Source organism: Eurosta solidaginis, chromosome 4 (genome assembly GCF_040869045.1).
Source record: "Eurosta solidaginis isolate ZX-2024a chromosome 4, ASM4086904v1, whole genome shotgun sequence".
In the NCBI taxonomy this organism is placed as follows: domain Eukaryota; kingdom Metazoa; phylum Arthropoda; class Insecta; order Diptera; family Tephritidae; genus Eurosta; species Eurosta solidaginis.
Window position 1 is genome coordinate 225,483,403 of NC_090322.1, and position 18,775 is coordinate 225,502,177.

The 18,775-nt window shown below is 37.4% G+C and overlaps 1 protein-coding gene across 4 annotated transcripts in view; it reads left to right on the forward strand.

The window, feature by feature from the left end:
* Nucleotides 1-18,775, forward strand: part of LOC137251034 (uncharacterized) — a 43,009-nt gene extending 24,234 nt beyond the window's left edge. Inside the window, exons 2-7 of one of the 4 annotated variants that reach the window (XM_067784897.1) lie at nt 7,493-7,869; nt 9,477-9,796; nt 9,863-9,989; nt 11,997-12,140; nt 12,205-13,410; nt 16,996-18,775. In XM_067784897.1, the coding sequence (XP_067640998.1) occupies nt 7,857-7,869; nt 9,477-9,796; nt 9,863-9,989; nt 11,997-12,140; nt 12,205-13,410; nt 16,996-17,123 (1,938 nt within the window). In that variant the 5' untranslated portion in view covers nt 7,493-7,856 and the 3' untranslated portion in view covers nt 17,124-18,775. Of the gene's footprint in view, nt 1-7,381; nt 7,870-9,476; nt 9,797-9,862; nt 9,990-11,996; nt 12,141-12,204; nt 13,411-16,995 lie in introns of those variants that run through there. The other 3 variants (XM_067784898.1, XM_067784899.1, XM_067784900.1) reach the window with 3 other exon arrangements.

Sequence of the window (18,775 nt, forward strand, 5' to 3'; positions counted from 1 at the left end):
AACCATTGAGAAGTTTTGTTCGGTTAGTTATTGGGCATTTTTAACCATCTTTAAGTTGAATACGTTGATCAGCGAAAATTATCTGTCATTTTGTAGTAGGAACGAGCATTGTTTAATATATTTGTATTAAAAAGTGTTGATTCTGCACAACTTGTTGCTTGCAAGATTTACCATACTTCTGCCTATCTTTATTCAATAGGTATATTTGCATTTTTAGCTATATTTATGTAAGCTTTTCGTATATTCTTATGTATTTACATATGTTGGGACCAATATTTTTCTCGTTCAATAAGCCTTAACAACAATTTTAGTATAACCAATAAAAACAAGTAAGGAAGGCTAAGTTTGGGTGTAACCGAACATTACATACTCAGTTGAGAGCTATGGAGACAAAATAAGGGAAAATCACCCTGTAGGAAAATGAACCTAGGGTAACCCTGGAACGTGTTTGTATGACATGGGTATCAAATGGAAGGTATTAAAAAGTATTTTAAGAGGGATTGGGCCATAACTCTATAGGTGGACGCCATTTAGGGATATCGCCATAAAGGTGGACCAGGGGTGACTTTAGAATTTGTTTGTACGATATGGGTACAAAATGAAAGGTGTTAATGAGTTTTTAAAAGGGCGTGGACCTTAGTTCTATAGGTGGACGCCTTTTCGAGATATCGCCATAAAGGTGGACCAGGGGTGACTCTAGAATTTGTTTGTACGATATGGGTACCAAATGAAAGGTGTTAATGAGTTTTTAAAAGGGCGTGGGCCTTAGTTCTATAGGTGGACGCCTTTTCGAGATATCGCCATAAAGGTGGACCAGGGGTGTGACTCTATAATGTATTTGTACGATATGGATATCAAATTAAACGTATTAATGAGGGTTTTAAAAGGGAGTGGCCCTCAGTTGTATATGTGAAGGAGTTTTCGAGATATCGACCAAAATGTGGACCAGGGTGACCCAGAACAACATCTGTCGGGTACCGCTAATTTATTTATATATGTAATACCACGAACAGTTATCTTTCCTAGATTCCAAGGGCTTTTGATTTCGCCCTGCAAAACTTTTTCATTTTCTTCTACTTAATATGGTAGGTGTCACACCCATTTTACAAAGTTTTTTTCTAAAGTTATATTTTGCGTCAATAGACCAATCCAATTACCAGGTTTCTTCCCTTTTTTCGTATTTGGTATATTATTATGGCATTTCTTTCATTTTTAGTAATTTTCGTTATCAAAAAAAAGTGGGCGTGGTCATAGTCGGATTTTGGCCATTTTTTACACCAATATAAAGTGAGTTCAGATAAGTACGTGAACTGAGTTTAGTAAAGATATATCGATTTTTGCTCAAGTTATCGTGTTAACGGCCGAGAGGAAGGACAGACGGTCGACTGTGTATAAAAACTGGGCATAGCTTCAACCGATTTCACCCTTTTTCACAGAAAACAGTTATCGTCCTAGAATATAAGCCCCTACCAAATTTCACAAGGATTGGTAAATTTTTGTCCGACTTATGGCATTAAAAGTATCCTAGACAAATTAAATGAAAAAGGGCGGAGCCACATCCATTTTGAAATTTTCTTTTATTTTTGTATTCAGTTGCATCATATCATTACTGGAGTTGAATGTTGACATAATTTACTTATATACTGTAAAGATATTAACTTTTTTTTTAAATTTGACTTTAAAATTTTTTTTTTTAACTGGGCGTGGTCGTTCTCCGATTTTGTTAATTTTTATTAAGCATACATATAGTAATAGGAGTAACGTTCTCGCTAAATTTCATCATGATATCTTCAACGACTGCCAAATTACAGCTTGAAAAACTTCTGAATTATCTTCTTTTAAAAGTGGGCGGTGCCACGCCCATTGTCCAAAATTTTACTAATTTTCTATTCTCCGTCCTGAATTCAACTCACCTATTAAGTTTCATCGCTTTATCCGTCTTTGGTAATGAATTATCGCACTTTTTCGATTTTTCGAAATTTTCGATATCGAAAAAGTTGGCGTGGTTATAGTCTGATATCGTTCATTTGAAATAGCGATCTAAGATGAGTGCCCAGGAACCTGCATACCAAATTTCATCAAGATACCTCAAAATTTACTCAAGTTATCGTGTTAACGGACGGACGGACGGACGGACATGGCTCAATCAAATTTTTTTTCGATACTAATGATTTTGATATATTGAAGTCTATATCTATCTCGATTCCTTTATACCTGTACAACCAACCGTTATTCAATCAAAGTTAATATACTCTGTGAGCTCTGCTCAACTGAGTATAAAAATATGTTTATTAAAGAAGATTTTTAAAGTGCCACGGCATAATACCAAGGAAACAAGTTGACATTATGTTGCTATACAAGTGCGTTTTCTCCCCTTGGAAACATCGGGTTGTACATTGAAGACCTTCCCCTGTAAAATTATACATTTGTTGGTTACACTAAAAATGCTGTTGGGACTCGAAATATTCATAACATTTATCAAATCAGCTAAAACTGACAGAAAGCAACAAGTTATTAACCTTTCACACCATCCATCCATATATAACAAAAAAAAAAAAAAAAAAAACACAACAAAAAATCATTTTTTTGCAAATATGCTAGATAATTTGACATTGATTTATTAGAAATATTTCTGAAACTAAAGGCCACATGTTGCATGTGATATCTTAGAGTAATAAAATATAAGTGTAGATTACACAACTAATCAAATGATAACAAAAAATGGTGGTGAAATGGACTTAAATATACGTATTTACTTTAGGATATTTAGAGTATTTTATTGTTACTTAACAACTTTTTCTTTGTCAGAATTACGCAAAACCATATTTCTGGGCACAGAAAAGTCCAAGTCCTCACCCTTTAGTGATATTTTGTATTCGATTGTCCTCCTGGCTTGATAACAGCAATTTTAATTGGCTCTTCAGATAGGCACATACCTCCGAACAACATTTTTATGTATCTTGCTTGAACGTAAATACCATTTACTTCCAAGTATCGAACAAAAGTTCAGAATGTTTCGATTCCAGCAAAATCAGTGATATTTTTGAATTAATGTTTCGTTTACTATTGTAGGGTCTACACACGGACCGAGTCTTCTATGTACGTTTTGACTTGCCGCCAATATGAAACTCATTCTGAATCTCACGAGTCATGTCAGAATTATGGCAGTGTAACTGAACAGACAAAAATTATTTCTGATACAATCAGCCCAATTCTAAACCAAAATTCCGTGCGAGTTTTTCCCTTCTCCCATTCCTCGTATTCTAAATAAAAACAAGTAAGGAAGGTTAAGTTCGGGTGTAACCGAACATTACATACTCAGTTGAGAGCTATGGTGACAACATAAGGGAAAATAACCATGTAGGAAAATGAACCGAGGGAAACCCTGGAATGTGTTTGTATGACATGTGTATCAAATGAAAGGCATTAAAGAGTATTTTATGAGGGAGTGGGCCATAGTTCTATAGGTGGACGCCTTTTCGAGATATCGCCATAAAGGTGGATCAGGGTTGACTCTAGAATGCATTTGTACGATATGGGTATCAAATGAAAGGTGTTAATGAGTATTTTAAAAGGGAGTAATCCTTAGTTCCATAGTCCCATTGTCCAAAATTTTACTAATTTTCTATTCTGCGTCATAAGTTAAACTCATAATTAAACTACCAAGTTGCGTCGCTTTATCTGTCTTTTGTAATGAATTATCGCACTTTTTCGGTTTTTCGAAATTTTCGATATCGAAAAAGTGGGCGTGGTTATAGTCCGATATCGTTCATTTTAAATAACGATCTGAGATGAGTAATCAGGAACCCACATACCAAATTTCATCAAGATACCTCAAAATTTACTCAAGTTATCGTGTTAACGGACGGACGGACGGACGGACGGACATGGCTCAATAAAATTTTTTTTCGATCCTGATTATTTTGATATATGGAAGTCTATATCTATCTCGATTCCTTTATATATGTACAACCAACCGTTATCCAATCAAACTTAATATACTCTGTGAGCTCTGCTCAACTGAGTATAATTACTTGTGAGTGTTTTCACTTCTCCCTTTCCTCCTATTCTGAACAATGTTCGAAAAAGCGGAAACCGGTTATGGGAGAAAAGTAGGTATTATGAAAGTGAGTGAGAGGGAGATTTCTCTGCCATTTCATAAGAGTTTTTTTACTTGTTAAATTAAAGGGAATGCATCAAAATAGTTAAAGGAAATTGTTTCTTTTAAGAAAGAACACTTATTTGTACAAATTTGTGCTAAAATATGTATGTACATTCTACCACAATATTCTCACTGTTAATACAACAACAACTAAAACCACAATATTCTTTATTTTAAGTCGAAAAGTATATCATAAGCAACGGAAGAGCTCTTGGTATACATATATGATGCAGCCATCCAGAAATTGCGCAAGGATTTTTTAATAAGGCTTAAATAGATTTTGGCATATGACGAAGGACGAATTCAACTCAACTTGGCCGCCAGAAAATTGCTTTGCTGAATGAAAGCAGGCAACTCCGGCAGATTTGTGTTATGCGGCCGTTTTCTTCTTATGTTCCGCTGTTGATGTTGCTGTGGCACCAATTCATTACTCATTTCAGTGAATACCACATGAAATGCAATAAATACTGTGCATTGTTTATATTTTATTTCTTAATTTCCAACAAATTTGCAACGATAATTAAACTTTTACATTTTTTAAACAAAATAAGAAATGTGCAACGAAATTTCAATTGACAAAACAGCTGACTTCGAAAATTCGAAATTCCTATTCCCCAATTATTGTTCTCCCTAGGAGAACAGAATTGGAGGAATGTTTCCGCGGGAATAAAAAAATCCGCGAGAACAAAATTCCGCGAGAATATTTAGAATTGGTCTGAATATGAGAATCTTTAAAACTTGTTTACGAAAACCAAAGTAATAACATAGGTACAACAGACAAACACGCATGAACAAATAAACACAAAACAATAAACCAACCAAATCAACAAATACACAAAATAGGTCAAACGGCTAAAATTACTGACCTGTTACCACCACCCCCGTTTAGGAGTAAACACATTTAAACACACACAAACACTCCATTTTGCTCATTCTGCTCATGCAACACCATCAGCTCAGTCAGAATTGGGAAGAACTTCTTCGAGCCGTTTGAAACTAAACGAGGTTTCAGACATGATAACCCTCTATCGTGCGATTTCTTTAATATGATGCTGGAGAAAATTATACTAGCTGCAGAACTTAACCACTCTGAAACAATATTCTATAAAAGCGTGCGATTACTGGCATATGCTGATAATATTGATATCATCGGCCTGAATCACTCTTGGCAATAAATGCTGTTTTGAACTAGGTAGGCAATTGAAAAGTAAAGTTCTCTCTCGGCAAACGAAAATCATGCTCTATAAGTCACTTATCGTACCCGTTGTTGTTGTTGTAGCGATAAGGACACTCCCCGAAGGCTTTGGGGAGTGTTATCGAGTTGATGGTCCTTTGCCGGATGCAGATCCGGTACGTTCCGCTACCAAGCCCGACCATCTCGGGAACGATTTGTTATGACCACATGCGACCTTCTAGGCCATACCACCCTCCCACCCCCTAGATCCATGATGAGTTCGGTGTCGACAGAGCCTCGGCTGTTAATGAAACAGGATTCACCACGGATAGGTTAGGTTGACAATTGGGTTTGGTGAAGCTTTGTATTGCGCTGGCAACCTGAAGGCTGCGCTACTCAAACCTCACGAATACGGTACTTTAGTCGCCTCTTACGACAAGCATAGCTATCGCGGGTATATTCTAATCTCCTAACCCGCTGGGGCGTACCCGTCCTGCTATATGGTGCTGAAGCATGGACCATGACAACATCAGATGGAGCGGCATTGGGAGTGTTCGGGAGAAAAGTTCTTGGAAAGATTTATGGACCTTTACGCATTGGCGATGACGAGTACCGAAGAAGATTTAATGATGAGCTGTATGCATGACAAAAAATTACACTGATGATGGCGCAACGCCGAAAGCGGTTTATCTCCAAACCAAATTTGACATGGGATGACGGCAAATCGTTCGAATAAACACACAAAGTAATTTAACTTAAATTCGCTAAATACTAGTTAAGTACGTTATTCGAAATGCGAGATAAAATTTGAAAATTTTCTGAAACATTATACAGAAAGCCGGTTTCAACAAAAAATCGCCAACTCCATGAGTATGCACCACGTACTAATTTTAAAAGGTGAAAAAATGGTCAAAGAGCCTTATTTTGTTTTCACACAGAAACTTAATGATCTCATTTCACCTGCTAATGAAATCGTAAATTTTGTGCTTTCACACAGAAGTAACTGCTCGATTAGTATGAAGGATGAGACAGACAATCATGGCGGGAGCATGGTGACATACCTACAAACAAAAAAATTCCATGTACTTGTAAATTCGATGGACAAATGTCAAACCCGTACTGCGCCGGTAGTTGATGTATCAAATCAAATAAAAAAGGTTATAATCAGCTGTTCGATGCGGCCACCTTGTATCGTTCCGCCATGCAGACAATGACATTTGCTTTGACAAATGACATTTTTAAGCACTGAACACACCAAAAACTAAGAAGCGGAAACAAAGCGGAACGCTGCCAACATAGTTGCATTGTGCTTATGACTTCATTAGGCATTCGATTAGCTACTAATGAAATAATAATAGATTCGAATTTTGTAGGGAAGATTGAGCTCAATAAGCGTCTTAATGTAGAAAAATGCCTTTATTATTCAATAAGCCGTCTGTGTGAAAATAGTATTACATCGGGACCTCTATTCTTTTAATCCCGACTTGTGAGAAAAATTTATGTAAACTATGCTTAAATTCTACGTAGAAAGTCCTATAGGTACTAAAATTTCTTTTAATTCATTAACATTGATAGTTAAAAGTGGGATATACTCCCATTACCTAAAACTTCGCGTAACATTGGGGATAATAATTTGCAAGCTCTGTTGTTTCAGCTTACCCTATTTCCCGGTTTATAACTTGCCAAATTTGTGCTATGCTTTACTTACGTAGTTTCGAGACTATATCTACATAAATATTTAACGCAAGTCTAGTATAGATAAATAATTTTCGTTGACACATTTTTGTACCAGATATCAGTTGACAACTTTGATGCTAAAAATGGCTCTCTGGTTACTTAATATAGCTTGTAAGTAGCGCTTGTTTGCAAAATTTTTGGGTCAACAAACTGAAATTACTGAAAAGAAGTTAAATAGCGCAGAAACGATGTCAATTAGTACCAAGCAGGGACCGTAATGGTTATGGCTGTAATCGAGAGGGTAGCTATAAAATGGGAGGATGGTTCACAGCTGCCAGTTGAATCAATGAACTGGTGACTTATTCTAAAACCTATCGGCGAACAAGTTGACTACTGACATACGTCAGACCCGTTTGCCTTGCATTTTTATATAATTCATTTTTGCTAATAATGCTTAAACAACAAAGTATTTACTTCAGTCTTTTGGTGTCTCTCATTGTGCTATGTACGCGGTGTCAGTTTAAACTGACGACATCATGAAATGTAGGAGGATTGTACTGTTGAGCTCTTTAACAGCGGCGTCGGTAAACGATTGATGGTAGAGCAATTGACAGATATCTAAATATCACCAATCGTGAAATTGAGCGATCTTGAAGTGTGAATTTTTGATAAGTTGGTTTTTGTTGGTGAACAGTGGATGGTATATGGTTAGCCGGTACATTGTGGAACGATTAGTGATTGTTCGGTAGCAAAATTACCAGTGAAGGCAATCAGAGCTAACAATTGCCGTGAAGTACTGGAATGGATCGATGAATGTAGGTACCAAAACGGAAGCTTTTCTCAATGGTTTTTCCCCGTAAGTATGAATGCAGATGACTCACAACTAGTCGTGAAGATGAGGGCAACCCAGATGGTTACCAGAGATATTAGTGAGAGATTTTCATTGGTATACAACTGAATAACCTAAGGCCCTACCTCCAATGCATATATATATATGTACTAATCTGTACAGCCGTAGGATTCCTTACTCAGACAATATGTACGTATTCTGGCTTGTGTCGGCATCTGCAGAGAAACTGTTGAAAGTGTTGACTTTCTCCTTCTCGTCCCTAAAGCTTCGACAGAAGTCATTCATTGGGACTCGTATGCGTTTGCTGTGAACTTCCAGCAAGCATCCGTCAGGTTAATATAAAGGTTAATGGATCTAAGGGGGGACGATTGAGATTGAAAAGTAACCTAGTTCGCTGATCATTTATGCGAGGCCAAGTTTTTGTCAAGAGTGAATAGAGTTCATGCATTCACTTGCACTTGATGTATTTTTTATTGCAAAACTACTATCTGAATGTTGCGGATGTGGGAAGGTCTTTGCCGGATACGAATACGGTACGCTCCGGTATTAGCACCTTCTACTACCATCCCGCTTGCCTCGCGATCGATTTAAGTGAAGTCGTGCCTAAAATAATCCCGAACTAATTCTGTAACACTACTGAAATGGTTTAAAAATAGTCTCAGACTAGCCCAGATATTGCCCCGAACCGATCCTGTAATTATAGAAAATTGGCCCCGAAATAATCTCGAAATGATTCCGAAAATAATTCAAAAATGATTCCCCTTAATTTGTATCGAAATTGTTCCGAGATGAGCCTTAAAATAATCTTAAATTGTTACGAGACAGTTCCGACGTAGTCCCAAAATGGGCCAACAATATAGCATATCAGTGGTTAAGCACGGGCAGCCCTCTTTTTTGGAATAGCTTGATAAATGACCTGTTTGTCTTCTTCGTATGGGGAATACGATGAGTTCCCGTTTTATTGTATGAAGCGATGTGTCCTTATTTTAATGGAAGAGAACTGCCCTTTTTTCTTTTACCACACTTTTACGGATATGTTTTGAGTTTCACAAAATAAAAAAATAAAAAAATGTAAGGTGCGATAACCTCCGAAGAGATCTAAGGCCGAGCCTTTCAATTTGCGTCGTGCTCCTCTTCATTTTCCCTACAAATTGGCCGGACGGGACCTACATGTTTTATGCCGACTCCGAACGGCATCTGCAAAGCAGATGAGTTTTCACTGAGAGCTTTTCATGGCAGAAATACACCCGGAGCGCTTGCCAAACACTGCAGAGGGGCGACCCCGCTTAGAAAAATTGTCTTCTAATTTAAAAACCTTATTTCTAATTTTTGATGTTGCTTTGCCCGGGATGCGAACCCAGGGCATACGGTGTGGTAGGCGGAGCACGCTACCATCACACCACGGTGGCCGCCGAACAAATAAGTATCTGAAAATTCTGAAAATGCGTTACATCTCTTTGCGTTCTTGAAAATGCGACATGGCTAAATAAACTCTTATGTTGCAACACGACCAAAATATTAAAGATAATTAAGTGGCAATTAAGAATATTCATAAATAATTTTTAATTATAATTACTCTTCACTTTAATTTCTTATCATGAATCGGTAATTAGCTTTATTTACGTTATCTGCTTACCTGGCCCACTCACCCAACACAATGGGGAATAAACCAAGGACAAATGACCATCACGATAACAATAATTACCATGGCAATGATCATAATCGGCTCTCAACAAAACAGCTAACCAAATTGATAATACCTGCCAATGGACAGCATAAATTATATAATACACCACAAATCTCTAAGACCAGCGAGCCAACAAAAACACCCGCAAAAAAGAAGCGACGAGATAAAAGTGATTTGGGAGATGATTTTGTAGCGCCCGATGGTGGTTGGGGTTGGCTGGTCACCGTTGCTAGCGGTATCGCTGTGGTAAGTCAATAGACGTTTAAAAATATTTTTCATATAATTTTAATTTTTTGTTGACTTTCTTCACAGCTGGTGACATTTGGTTTAGCGCAACAATTTGGAATTATCTTTCGTGATTATATGTATGGCATTGGCATAACGAGTTCACAATTAACAACGATAATTAATACACAAATCGCCGTTTCGGCGTTATTAGGTATGTTTTTCCGTGAGAAATTATTCTAAAAATTTATTTCAGATGTATTCTTCTACTCCTATAAGGCTCTTGAAGTCAAAATAAACTTCCGAAGGAGCGATTAGTGTGGCAAAGTCCAAACCAGCTCCAGCGCAGTTTAAACGAAACCCTAATGAGCAAGAGGCAGCTCAGAGGATGGTTGAAACTCTTTTCAAGTCAAACTATTCAGAAAAATTAAGCCAATCTATAGGCATTTTTACAAAATGTACTTTACGACTGAACTTTCCCGTGTTTGGAATGAACACGGCTCAACATGGTTCCCCAAAATCGCGGGACGCTTCTTTTGAGTCATTCTACTATCGTTCCATCATCTGTAGCGTGACATATGGACCCGGCGACTTAAAATTGCTATACGTTTTTACCACCCATTTAATCTTGACATTTGTCACCATTCCTAGTACTACATATAATTGCCCAGTAATTGCAATGTCGATGTCGTTTCAAAGGTCTTCCCGATTATTACCCATCTGGCCTCTATGGAAAATGTTTGCCCAGAAAAAGCCTCAACTGCTCTTTACTAATATATGATCATACCTTGTTCTCTTACCTTATATATTAGTTTCTGGACTATACCTCTCTTAGATAGGCTTTTATCCATCTCGCTGTTTCGCTGATGTCCGCACAGAAACTTGTTCATGCAAGCCTCGTCGTTCTGTGGAACTCACGTTTATAGATCATGAAAGGATCTTCATACTCGTCCGCCTTGCTTTTCGTCACATTTATTTTATCTTCCTTCTAAGAAGACTCACCTCTTGACCCTAGTGCGTATTTGGATTTTCCTTCAATATACTTTGATGGCAAGTTCTGCTACACGTTGTCATTGGCGTCTTTGCTAAAAACAACTATAACATCAGACTATAACGCGAGCCGTTGTTTGCACTCCCGTTTGCTCCTCCGGCCTCTTAACACTTTTGGTGGGCCTTCTTAGTAAATAGATATGAAGCTGGATGTCAAAATAAGGACCTTGCTCTCGTTCCAAATCCGACCGCTATGAGCCCAAAACCTAGGCCATCCCACTTTGACATACATTGGAATTTGTCATGTTGTTGTAGCGAGAGGGCCACTCGTGGAAGGTTTTGGTGTTCTTGATGTTGGTGGTCCTTTGTCGGATAAAGATCTGGTACGCTCCGGTAACAAGCACCATTAAGGTACTATCCATCTTGGGAACGATTTAATATGACCACATTTAGGCTTCTAGGCCCTCCCGTCCGCCCCCATCCCCCAAATCTATGAGGATTATGGGGTCACGAGAGCCTTGCCAAGTAAATATGTGTATGATACATGCATATTTGTAACAGTATTCGCCTCACGCAGGTGAAGTTGACTATTGGGTTGCGGAAGCTATGAATTGCGCTTATCAGCACCCTGATTACTTGACTTTGGCAGCATGAGGATCACAGCGTGAGCTCGTGCCTTTCTTAGTCCTTTTACCCATTTCAAGGTGGTGCTCTAAATCAAAGGAGAGTAACGGTGAATTTGGTTCATTCCGCATTAATGTGAGCAGTTTCCTTTCTAGAAATATGCGCCTTTCGATAGCCGTATGCTCATAAGGATAGCTGCGTTGGAGGCACATGTTTTCTGGCAATTGCGAATCCCACCTTGGCTATGCTTTGCAGCTTTAAAAGTCTTAGCTTTTCCATTGCGGCTTTCTTGCCCCACAGTTGTTGAACGGGGTGATTTTCTTTTTCATTGTCGCCTTCAGCCAATCACTGTCCATTCTTCCCGGTCGTGGCTAGGTCCTCTTCAATTCGGTTGAAGAATCGAGGATTGCTCGCAACAAAATTCTTCTCAGTGAAGTGCATTCACCCTGCTTCCACTGCCTCATGGGCCCATGCAAGCCGTTCGATTCCTTCTAAACTCTCGTTTCTATTTCCATCTTTCCATGCTTTTCTCGTTATTCGGGCCAAGTTTTAAAACATAGCTACAAGTTAAATACAATTTTTTAAAGAAAAATCCATTTTTTTGCAGGGCTTATTAATGGACCACTTTTTCGGCGTTTTTCATACCGACAAGTCGCATTTGGCGGCTCAACTTTAGTCTTTCTCGGAATGTTTTTGTCAGTATTCGCACAGTCCTTCCTCTTCTATATGATGTCTTTCTCTTTCTTTTATGGTAAGTTCTTGTAATAGATGTGTATAATTAATTTTAACGAGTTTATCTATTATATTTCATTCAGCCATCGGTCGTGGTCTTATAGTGTCTGCATCTTCAATGGCCGTCAACACTTTTTTCAAAATGAAACGTCGAATGGCCACCTCATTTCAGTTTGGTGTAGCAGGCATGGGTCCCATAATTTTGCCACACCTCGCAACATTTTTGGTGCAATCAGTGGGCGTCAAAGGTACTGTACTAATCTTTTCTGGTCTCTCGCTACACAATTTCGCTTGCTCGCTAATTTTTCAACCCGTGCAGTGGCATGTGTCGAAGGTAAAAAAGGACGCAGAAGCTGTAGCATTAGGCACAAACTCTTTGCACCGCGAAGAGGAAGTACGTGAACAATATGTTGAGCCTGATACACCGAGTTTAGCACGCGCTAATGACGGCTGGTTTGGTTCACGTAGCTCAATAAACACACTCAGCCAAAGACATCGACTAAGCACGGGTGATAGCGTACAAATGCAGCGTCTAAGACGTTTGAGTAGCATCGGTGTGGCACCGAAATTACAACAACGTTCATTCTCTATGGATGAAAATATCAAAGAAGATGAACTGGAGCACTTACAAAGTAACATTGAGGAGCGATCAAAATTGCAACAAGTCTATGAAGTGTCTGCGCATTCAACGCCGCAGAGTCAATCACAATCCATTGAGAAAGTATATGAGTTTGTCGTTGCTGAGAAGACTGTAGCCGGTATGTTGGAAGAAGAAGAGGAAACACGGCAGAACTTGCCTTTTCTGCAAAAAGTGATAATCTTTTTCGACTTGGATTTACTGCGTGATGTAACTTACGTCAATTTGGCGTTGGGTATGACGATAATCAATTTTGTTGAAGTTAATTTTGCAATTTTAACACCTTTCATACTCTCCGATTTCAAATTCACCAATACACAAATCGCCTTTGCTATGTCAAGTCTGGGTGTTTGCGATGTCATACTGCGTTTCTTGACGCCTTTGCTTACAGCAAAAATTCCTTTGAGTAATAAGAATTTCTTTATTATTGGTATATTGGGCATGTGCTTTGGACGAATATTCCTGGTGTACTGTCGTAATTTTACTTGGTTACTCTGCATTTTTGGATTCTTGGGCCTTTTCAAGGCTTTTCGTACAATCTTTGCGTTTCTCATCATACCCGGCTATGTACCATTAAAGCGTTTACCTGCCGCTGCCGGTCTCCAACTGCTTATGTCTGGTATATTTTCGCTGGTTTTTGGACCTATGATTGGTGAGTGTGACTCTGTTTTTTACCGTTGCTTTAAACGTTTTAACTTTTTTTTAAATTTAGTCTCTGGCAGCCCATGAACTTCAGCATGTCCTATTTAAAAATTTAATATTTGAAGTTTTTAGCTTCTAAAGCTCCTCGGCGCTTCCTTCTTTTAACGAAAAATTCACAAATTTATATTCCAACTCGAGGTCGTAGAAGAGAGTTTGTAGAAATGAGTTAAGTAACGCCTTTTGAGTGCACGCATTTGCCAAATAGTCACCTGTTTCAAAGTCCGCAAATCCCTGGTATCCCAGCACCCCGATTCATTTAGCGCGACATCGTCGGAGGGATATTTTATTAATATTATATTTATTTCCACACGCCGAGTAAGATATGTTTGCTGGGCTTGATATCATTAGATCATAGTATGCTAAATATATGACCTACTTTGGGTTAGGTTCTTTTGGCAGGCCGATGCCCTCTTAGCGAATTGCTTCGTGACTACGGAAGAATTAATCCTAAATTGAATATTTCCTATGGAGAGTGTCGAAAATCATGTGCCGGTCTTACGAGCTTAAAATGACTAAGCTACTCCTACCATTAGGAAGACGGGCTTTAGGCTCATGTTGAGTATTTTCACTGGACACTTATGGTGACACACGCTTGTGTTAGTGGATACTGCAGTAGCAAACGATCGAGTACGTCAGTGCCAGAACTTGAAGCAGCAAGTACGATAGGTCCTAGAAAGCTTCTAGTATTTGTCAGGAGGACTGATATTTAATAACATTGGTCCTGGTTTTTGATATCGTTTTTCAGTTTGGTAGTTCAGCAAACTTCTGGTAGCACATTCATTCTATGTCAGGTCAGCTGGGACCGGCCAGTCCATCCTAACTTAACCAAAGGAGAGTCGAATACGAACCGAAATAATTATTAATTTATATGTACATATTTTTACGCCTCCTCCTCCCAAAAATTGGATAGCTTCTTAGCTGGAGCTATGCAGGATATTAAAACGCAGCGCAAGCGAGCGTTTGCTCAGACTCAAGTTATCCAACAAAATTTGGCATATTTGTTGATGTTACAAGAAAAAAAAAAAACAAATTTTACTTACATATTTAATTCGTTGTTAGTTAAAGCGGCAGATAGCATCCCATCCACCGCATCCTTAATAATAGCAATCTCCGCTTTGAAGATGCTGCAGTAATTAGACAAAACACCGCTTTTCGCTTCTCCAGAAAGATCTCGGCTCAACTACATATGAGTCTTTCATCTTGAGGTCTTACCAAATCTGTTGCACTAGTCGGTTAGAAATAATGTAGTTTTTTATCAAATTTCCTTTTTTTCTTATAGTCAATAGGAACTTTTTGTTCTTTCGACTCAAATAAATAAAAAGCTAATCTTTTGTTTCGATTTATGTTCCACCAAGTCAGTGTAGCCGGATATTAACTACCATTTGTTGAACTCACCTGCATAGATCCGGTTCTAAAATTTTTAAAATCTTAGATACTTAAAAATATTATATTTTTAGCTGATGAGTGGTCAAGCTCTTACTCTTTGAGTATGCTTAATACGCTTATATTAGCTTCACTTCTATGTATGCTTGTTTGAAACTCTCTAGACTAGGCGCGCCAAGGAGAGTTAGACCCATCTTACGGCAATTATTGAAGACTCGCGGCAGTGGTTAAATAACTAGCTACAAAACGAGTCGTGCTTAATAGCGGAGCCACGAACCTCTGTGTTACGGTGCTATCTATAAACATCAAATATCTAAGTGGATTGTACATACTAAAACGGCACCATATTTGCGTGTTTTTTTAGTTTTTATACTCAGTTGAGCAGAGCTCACAGAGTATATTAACTTTGATTGGATAACGGTTGGTTGTACAGGTATAAAGGAATCGAGATAGATATAGACTTCCATATATCAAAATCATTAGTATCGAAAAAAAAATTTGATTGAGCCATGTCCGACCGTCCGTCCGTCCGTCTGTCCGTTAACACGATAACTTGAGTAAATTTTTAGGTATCTTGATGAAATTTGGTATGTAGGTTTCTGGGCACTCATCTCAGACCGCTGTTTAAAATGAACGATATCGGACTATAACCACGCCCACTTTTTCGATATCGAAAATTTCGAAAAACCGAAAAAGTGCGATAATTCATTACCAAAGACGGATAAAGCGATGAAACTTGGTAGGTGAGTTGAACTTATGACGCAGAATAGAAGGTTTGTAAAATTTTGGACAATGGGCGTGGCACCGCCCACTTTTAAAAGAAGGTAATTAAAAGTTTTGCAAGCTGTAATTTGGCAGTCGTTGAAGATATCATGATGAAATTTGGCAGGAACGTTACTCCTATTACTATATGTATGCTTAATAAAAATTAGCAAAATTGGAGAACGACCACGCCCACTTAAAAAAATTTTTTTTAAAGTCAAATTTTAACAAAAAATTTAATATATTTACAGTATATAACTAAATTATGTAAACATTCGACTCCAGTAATGATATGGTGCAATAAAATACAAAAATAAAAGAAAATTTCAAAATGGGCGTGGTTCCGCCCTTTTTCATTTAATTTGTCTAGGATACTTTTAATGCCATAAGTCGAACAAAAATTTACCAATCCTTGTGAAATTTGGTAGGAGTTTAGAATATAGGACGATAACTGTTTTCTGTGAAAAATGGCAAAATCGGTTGAAGCCACGCCCAGTTTTTATACACAGTCAACCGTCTGTCCTTCCGCTCGGTCGTTAACACCATAACTTGAGCAAAAATCGATATATCTTTACGTACTTATCTGAACTCACTTTGTATTGGTGTGAAAAATGGCCGAAATCCGACTATGACCACGCCCAGTTTTTCGATAAAGAAAGTTACGAAAAATTGAAAAAAATTCCATAATTCTATAGCAAATACGAAAAAAGGGATGAAACATGGTAATTGGATTGGTTTATTGACGCAAAATATAACTTTAGAAAAAAACATATTAAGTAGAAGAAAATGAAAAAGTTCTGCAGGGCGAAATCAAAAGCCCATGGAATCTTGGCAGGAATACTGTTCGTGGTATTACATATATAAATAAATTAGCGGTACCCGACAGATGATGTCCTGGGTCACGCTGGTCCACATTTTGGTCGATATCTCGAAAACTCCTTCACATATACAACAAATGGCCACTCCCTTTTAAAACCCTCATTAATACCTTCCATTTGATACCCATATCTTACAAACAAATTCTAGAGTCACCCCTTTATGGCGATATCTCGAAAAGGCGTCCACCCATAGAACTATGGCCTACTCCTTCTTAAAATACTCTTTAATAGCTTCCATTTGATGCACATGTCAGACAAACCCATTCCAGGGTTACCCTAGTTTCATTTTCCTACATAGTGATTTTCCCCTATTTTGTCTCCATAGCTCTCAGCTGAGTATGTAATGTTCGGTTACACCCGAACTTAGCCTTCCTTACTTGTTTTAAAGTATATTTATTTAAAGTTCTTGAAGCATCGTAATATTTTAAGATTTTAAGCAAGTTTTTGTATTTTAAGTTTTTAAATTTTTACTAAGTTACTGAGTTAATTAAAAAAATTTGTATCCATTGCAGGTCTGATACGCGATGCAACGAACTATGGCGTAGCGATACATGGTCTCAATGGACTGAACATTATTGCCATAGCATTTTGGATATTAGAAGATCTATTACATAAGAAAAAGAATACGACCTTAAAATAAAAGCGGATTTTATGATGGACTATAATTTTATATAGTATATGGATATAAATATTTACAAAGTGCCAACGTTTTATTGTTCCTGCCATATTAAAAATTGTTTAAAACCACATCACACTAAACAAAGTTATGTATACCACACAAACTTTCTTAAGTGTATAAAACCTAGATTATAAAATTTGTTAACACTGTATTAGTGGATAGGCTTAAATACTTGTACAGGTTAAGTGCAAACAAAAATTTTGTAAAGAATAAGCTTTTCCTCCTGTGTATATTAATTACTATTTAACGGTAATATTTTTTTAGTTTACATTAATGTTAGTAAAAATATTATAGGTACAATAAACTTATTAGGTAAATAAAAATATGGCATAATTTTACTTCATTTAGGAGGACATTGGGTACCATACTTAAGGGCCCATTACTGATACTTAGCATAGACTTGACTTGACTTGGCGTAAACTTGGCAACTTAGCCACGATTATACTCCACTTATTGACTTAAATATCAATTTGTATGACAGAATATCAAAATGAAATGGAAACAAACAAATGGCATCTCAAAATGTAAACGTCACTTAGAACTTACATAGAAAATCAAAATTCAGCAGACTTCAAAGTCAAGTTGAGTGTTGCTAAGTTTTGAGTAATCAGTAACATGCAATATTCATTTAAGAGAAATGTAAGTGACAGTTCTCAAGTCAAGTCAAGTCTATGCTAAGTATAGTAATGCGCCCTTTAGTGTGTCAATTTAGCGATAAACGTCAATATTACAAACAACCTCGCTCACCTGATGTAAATATCAGGTCCAGAGTTGCATTTTTGGTACGTAAGACTACTTTAAGCTCAGTTGGATTCCATAGTTTAAAAAAACTATAGTAGTATTTAAAAATGAAAAAGTTGAATATATGTAAATCCGCCTTAACTTTTGGCGCTGTGAAAGTCTCCTGCATATAAAACGGTCTCAATACTGCTTTGAGTGTGGAAATAGCCCAAGAGAGGTGGCAAAAATATGTATGTAAAAAAGTTTAAATATGAAATATGTTTTTTCTGCAATAACATTGTTTTTGTTTTCATTTAAAAATGTCGCCACTACATTATTGTATCCTCCTCAGTCCTGAGGCTAAAATAAGTGAAAACCCAATATTTTTTATATTTTTTTAGGTTATATTCTTCTAAATTAATTATAAAATTCACATTTTATTATTGTAACATATAAGGATGCTTAGCACTGGCTGGTGCAGCCAGTTGGACATTTGGTTCGTAGGCCAACGAAAAACAAAAAACCGTTTTAAACTAAAAAGTATTTCAAACAAAAAGGACGAATAGTTTAAAATAGAAAGATTTCAAAACATTAAGTTAATTTCAGTAATGGTTAATGTAGTACTAATCTCTTATGAATGGAATTCCATAAAACAGTGTCTATCGCTAGCAATGCACAAAAACACATTGCAAGAAACGCATTTGAATCTGGTCTTTTGGTTGCATTTTTCCTTACGGCATCTCATAAATTTGTTTTTGTCCTGGACACCACAGATGGGCAAATGTCTGCTTTCGATCCTTCTCACATCTTTTGGGGGTAGTGGCTGTATGGATCTAGCTCTTTTTGTGGGTACATCCTCTTGGGTTGCGATGTCACTACGGCCTCTTTTATTT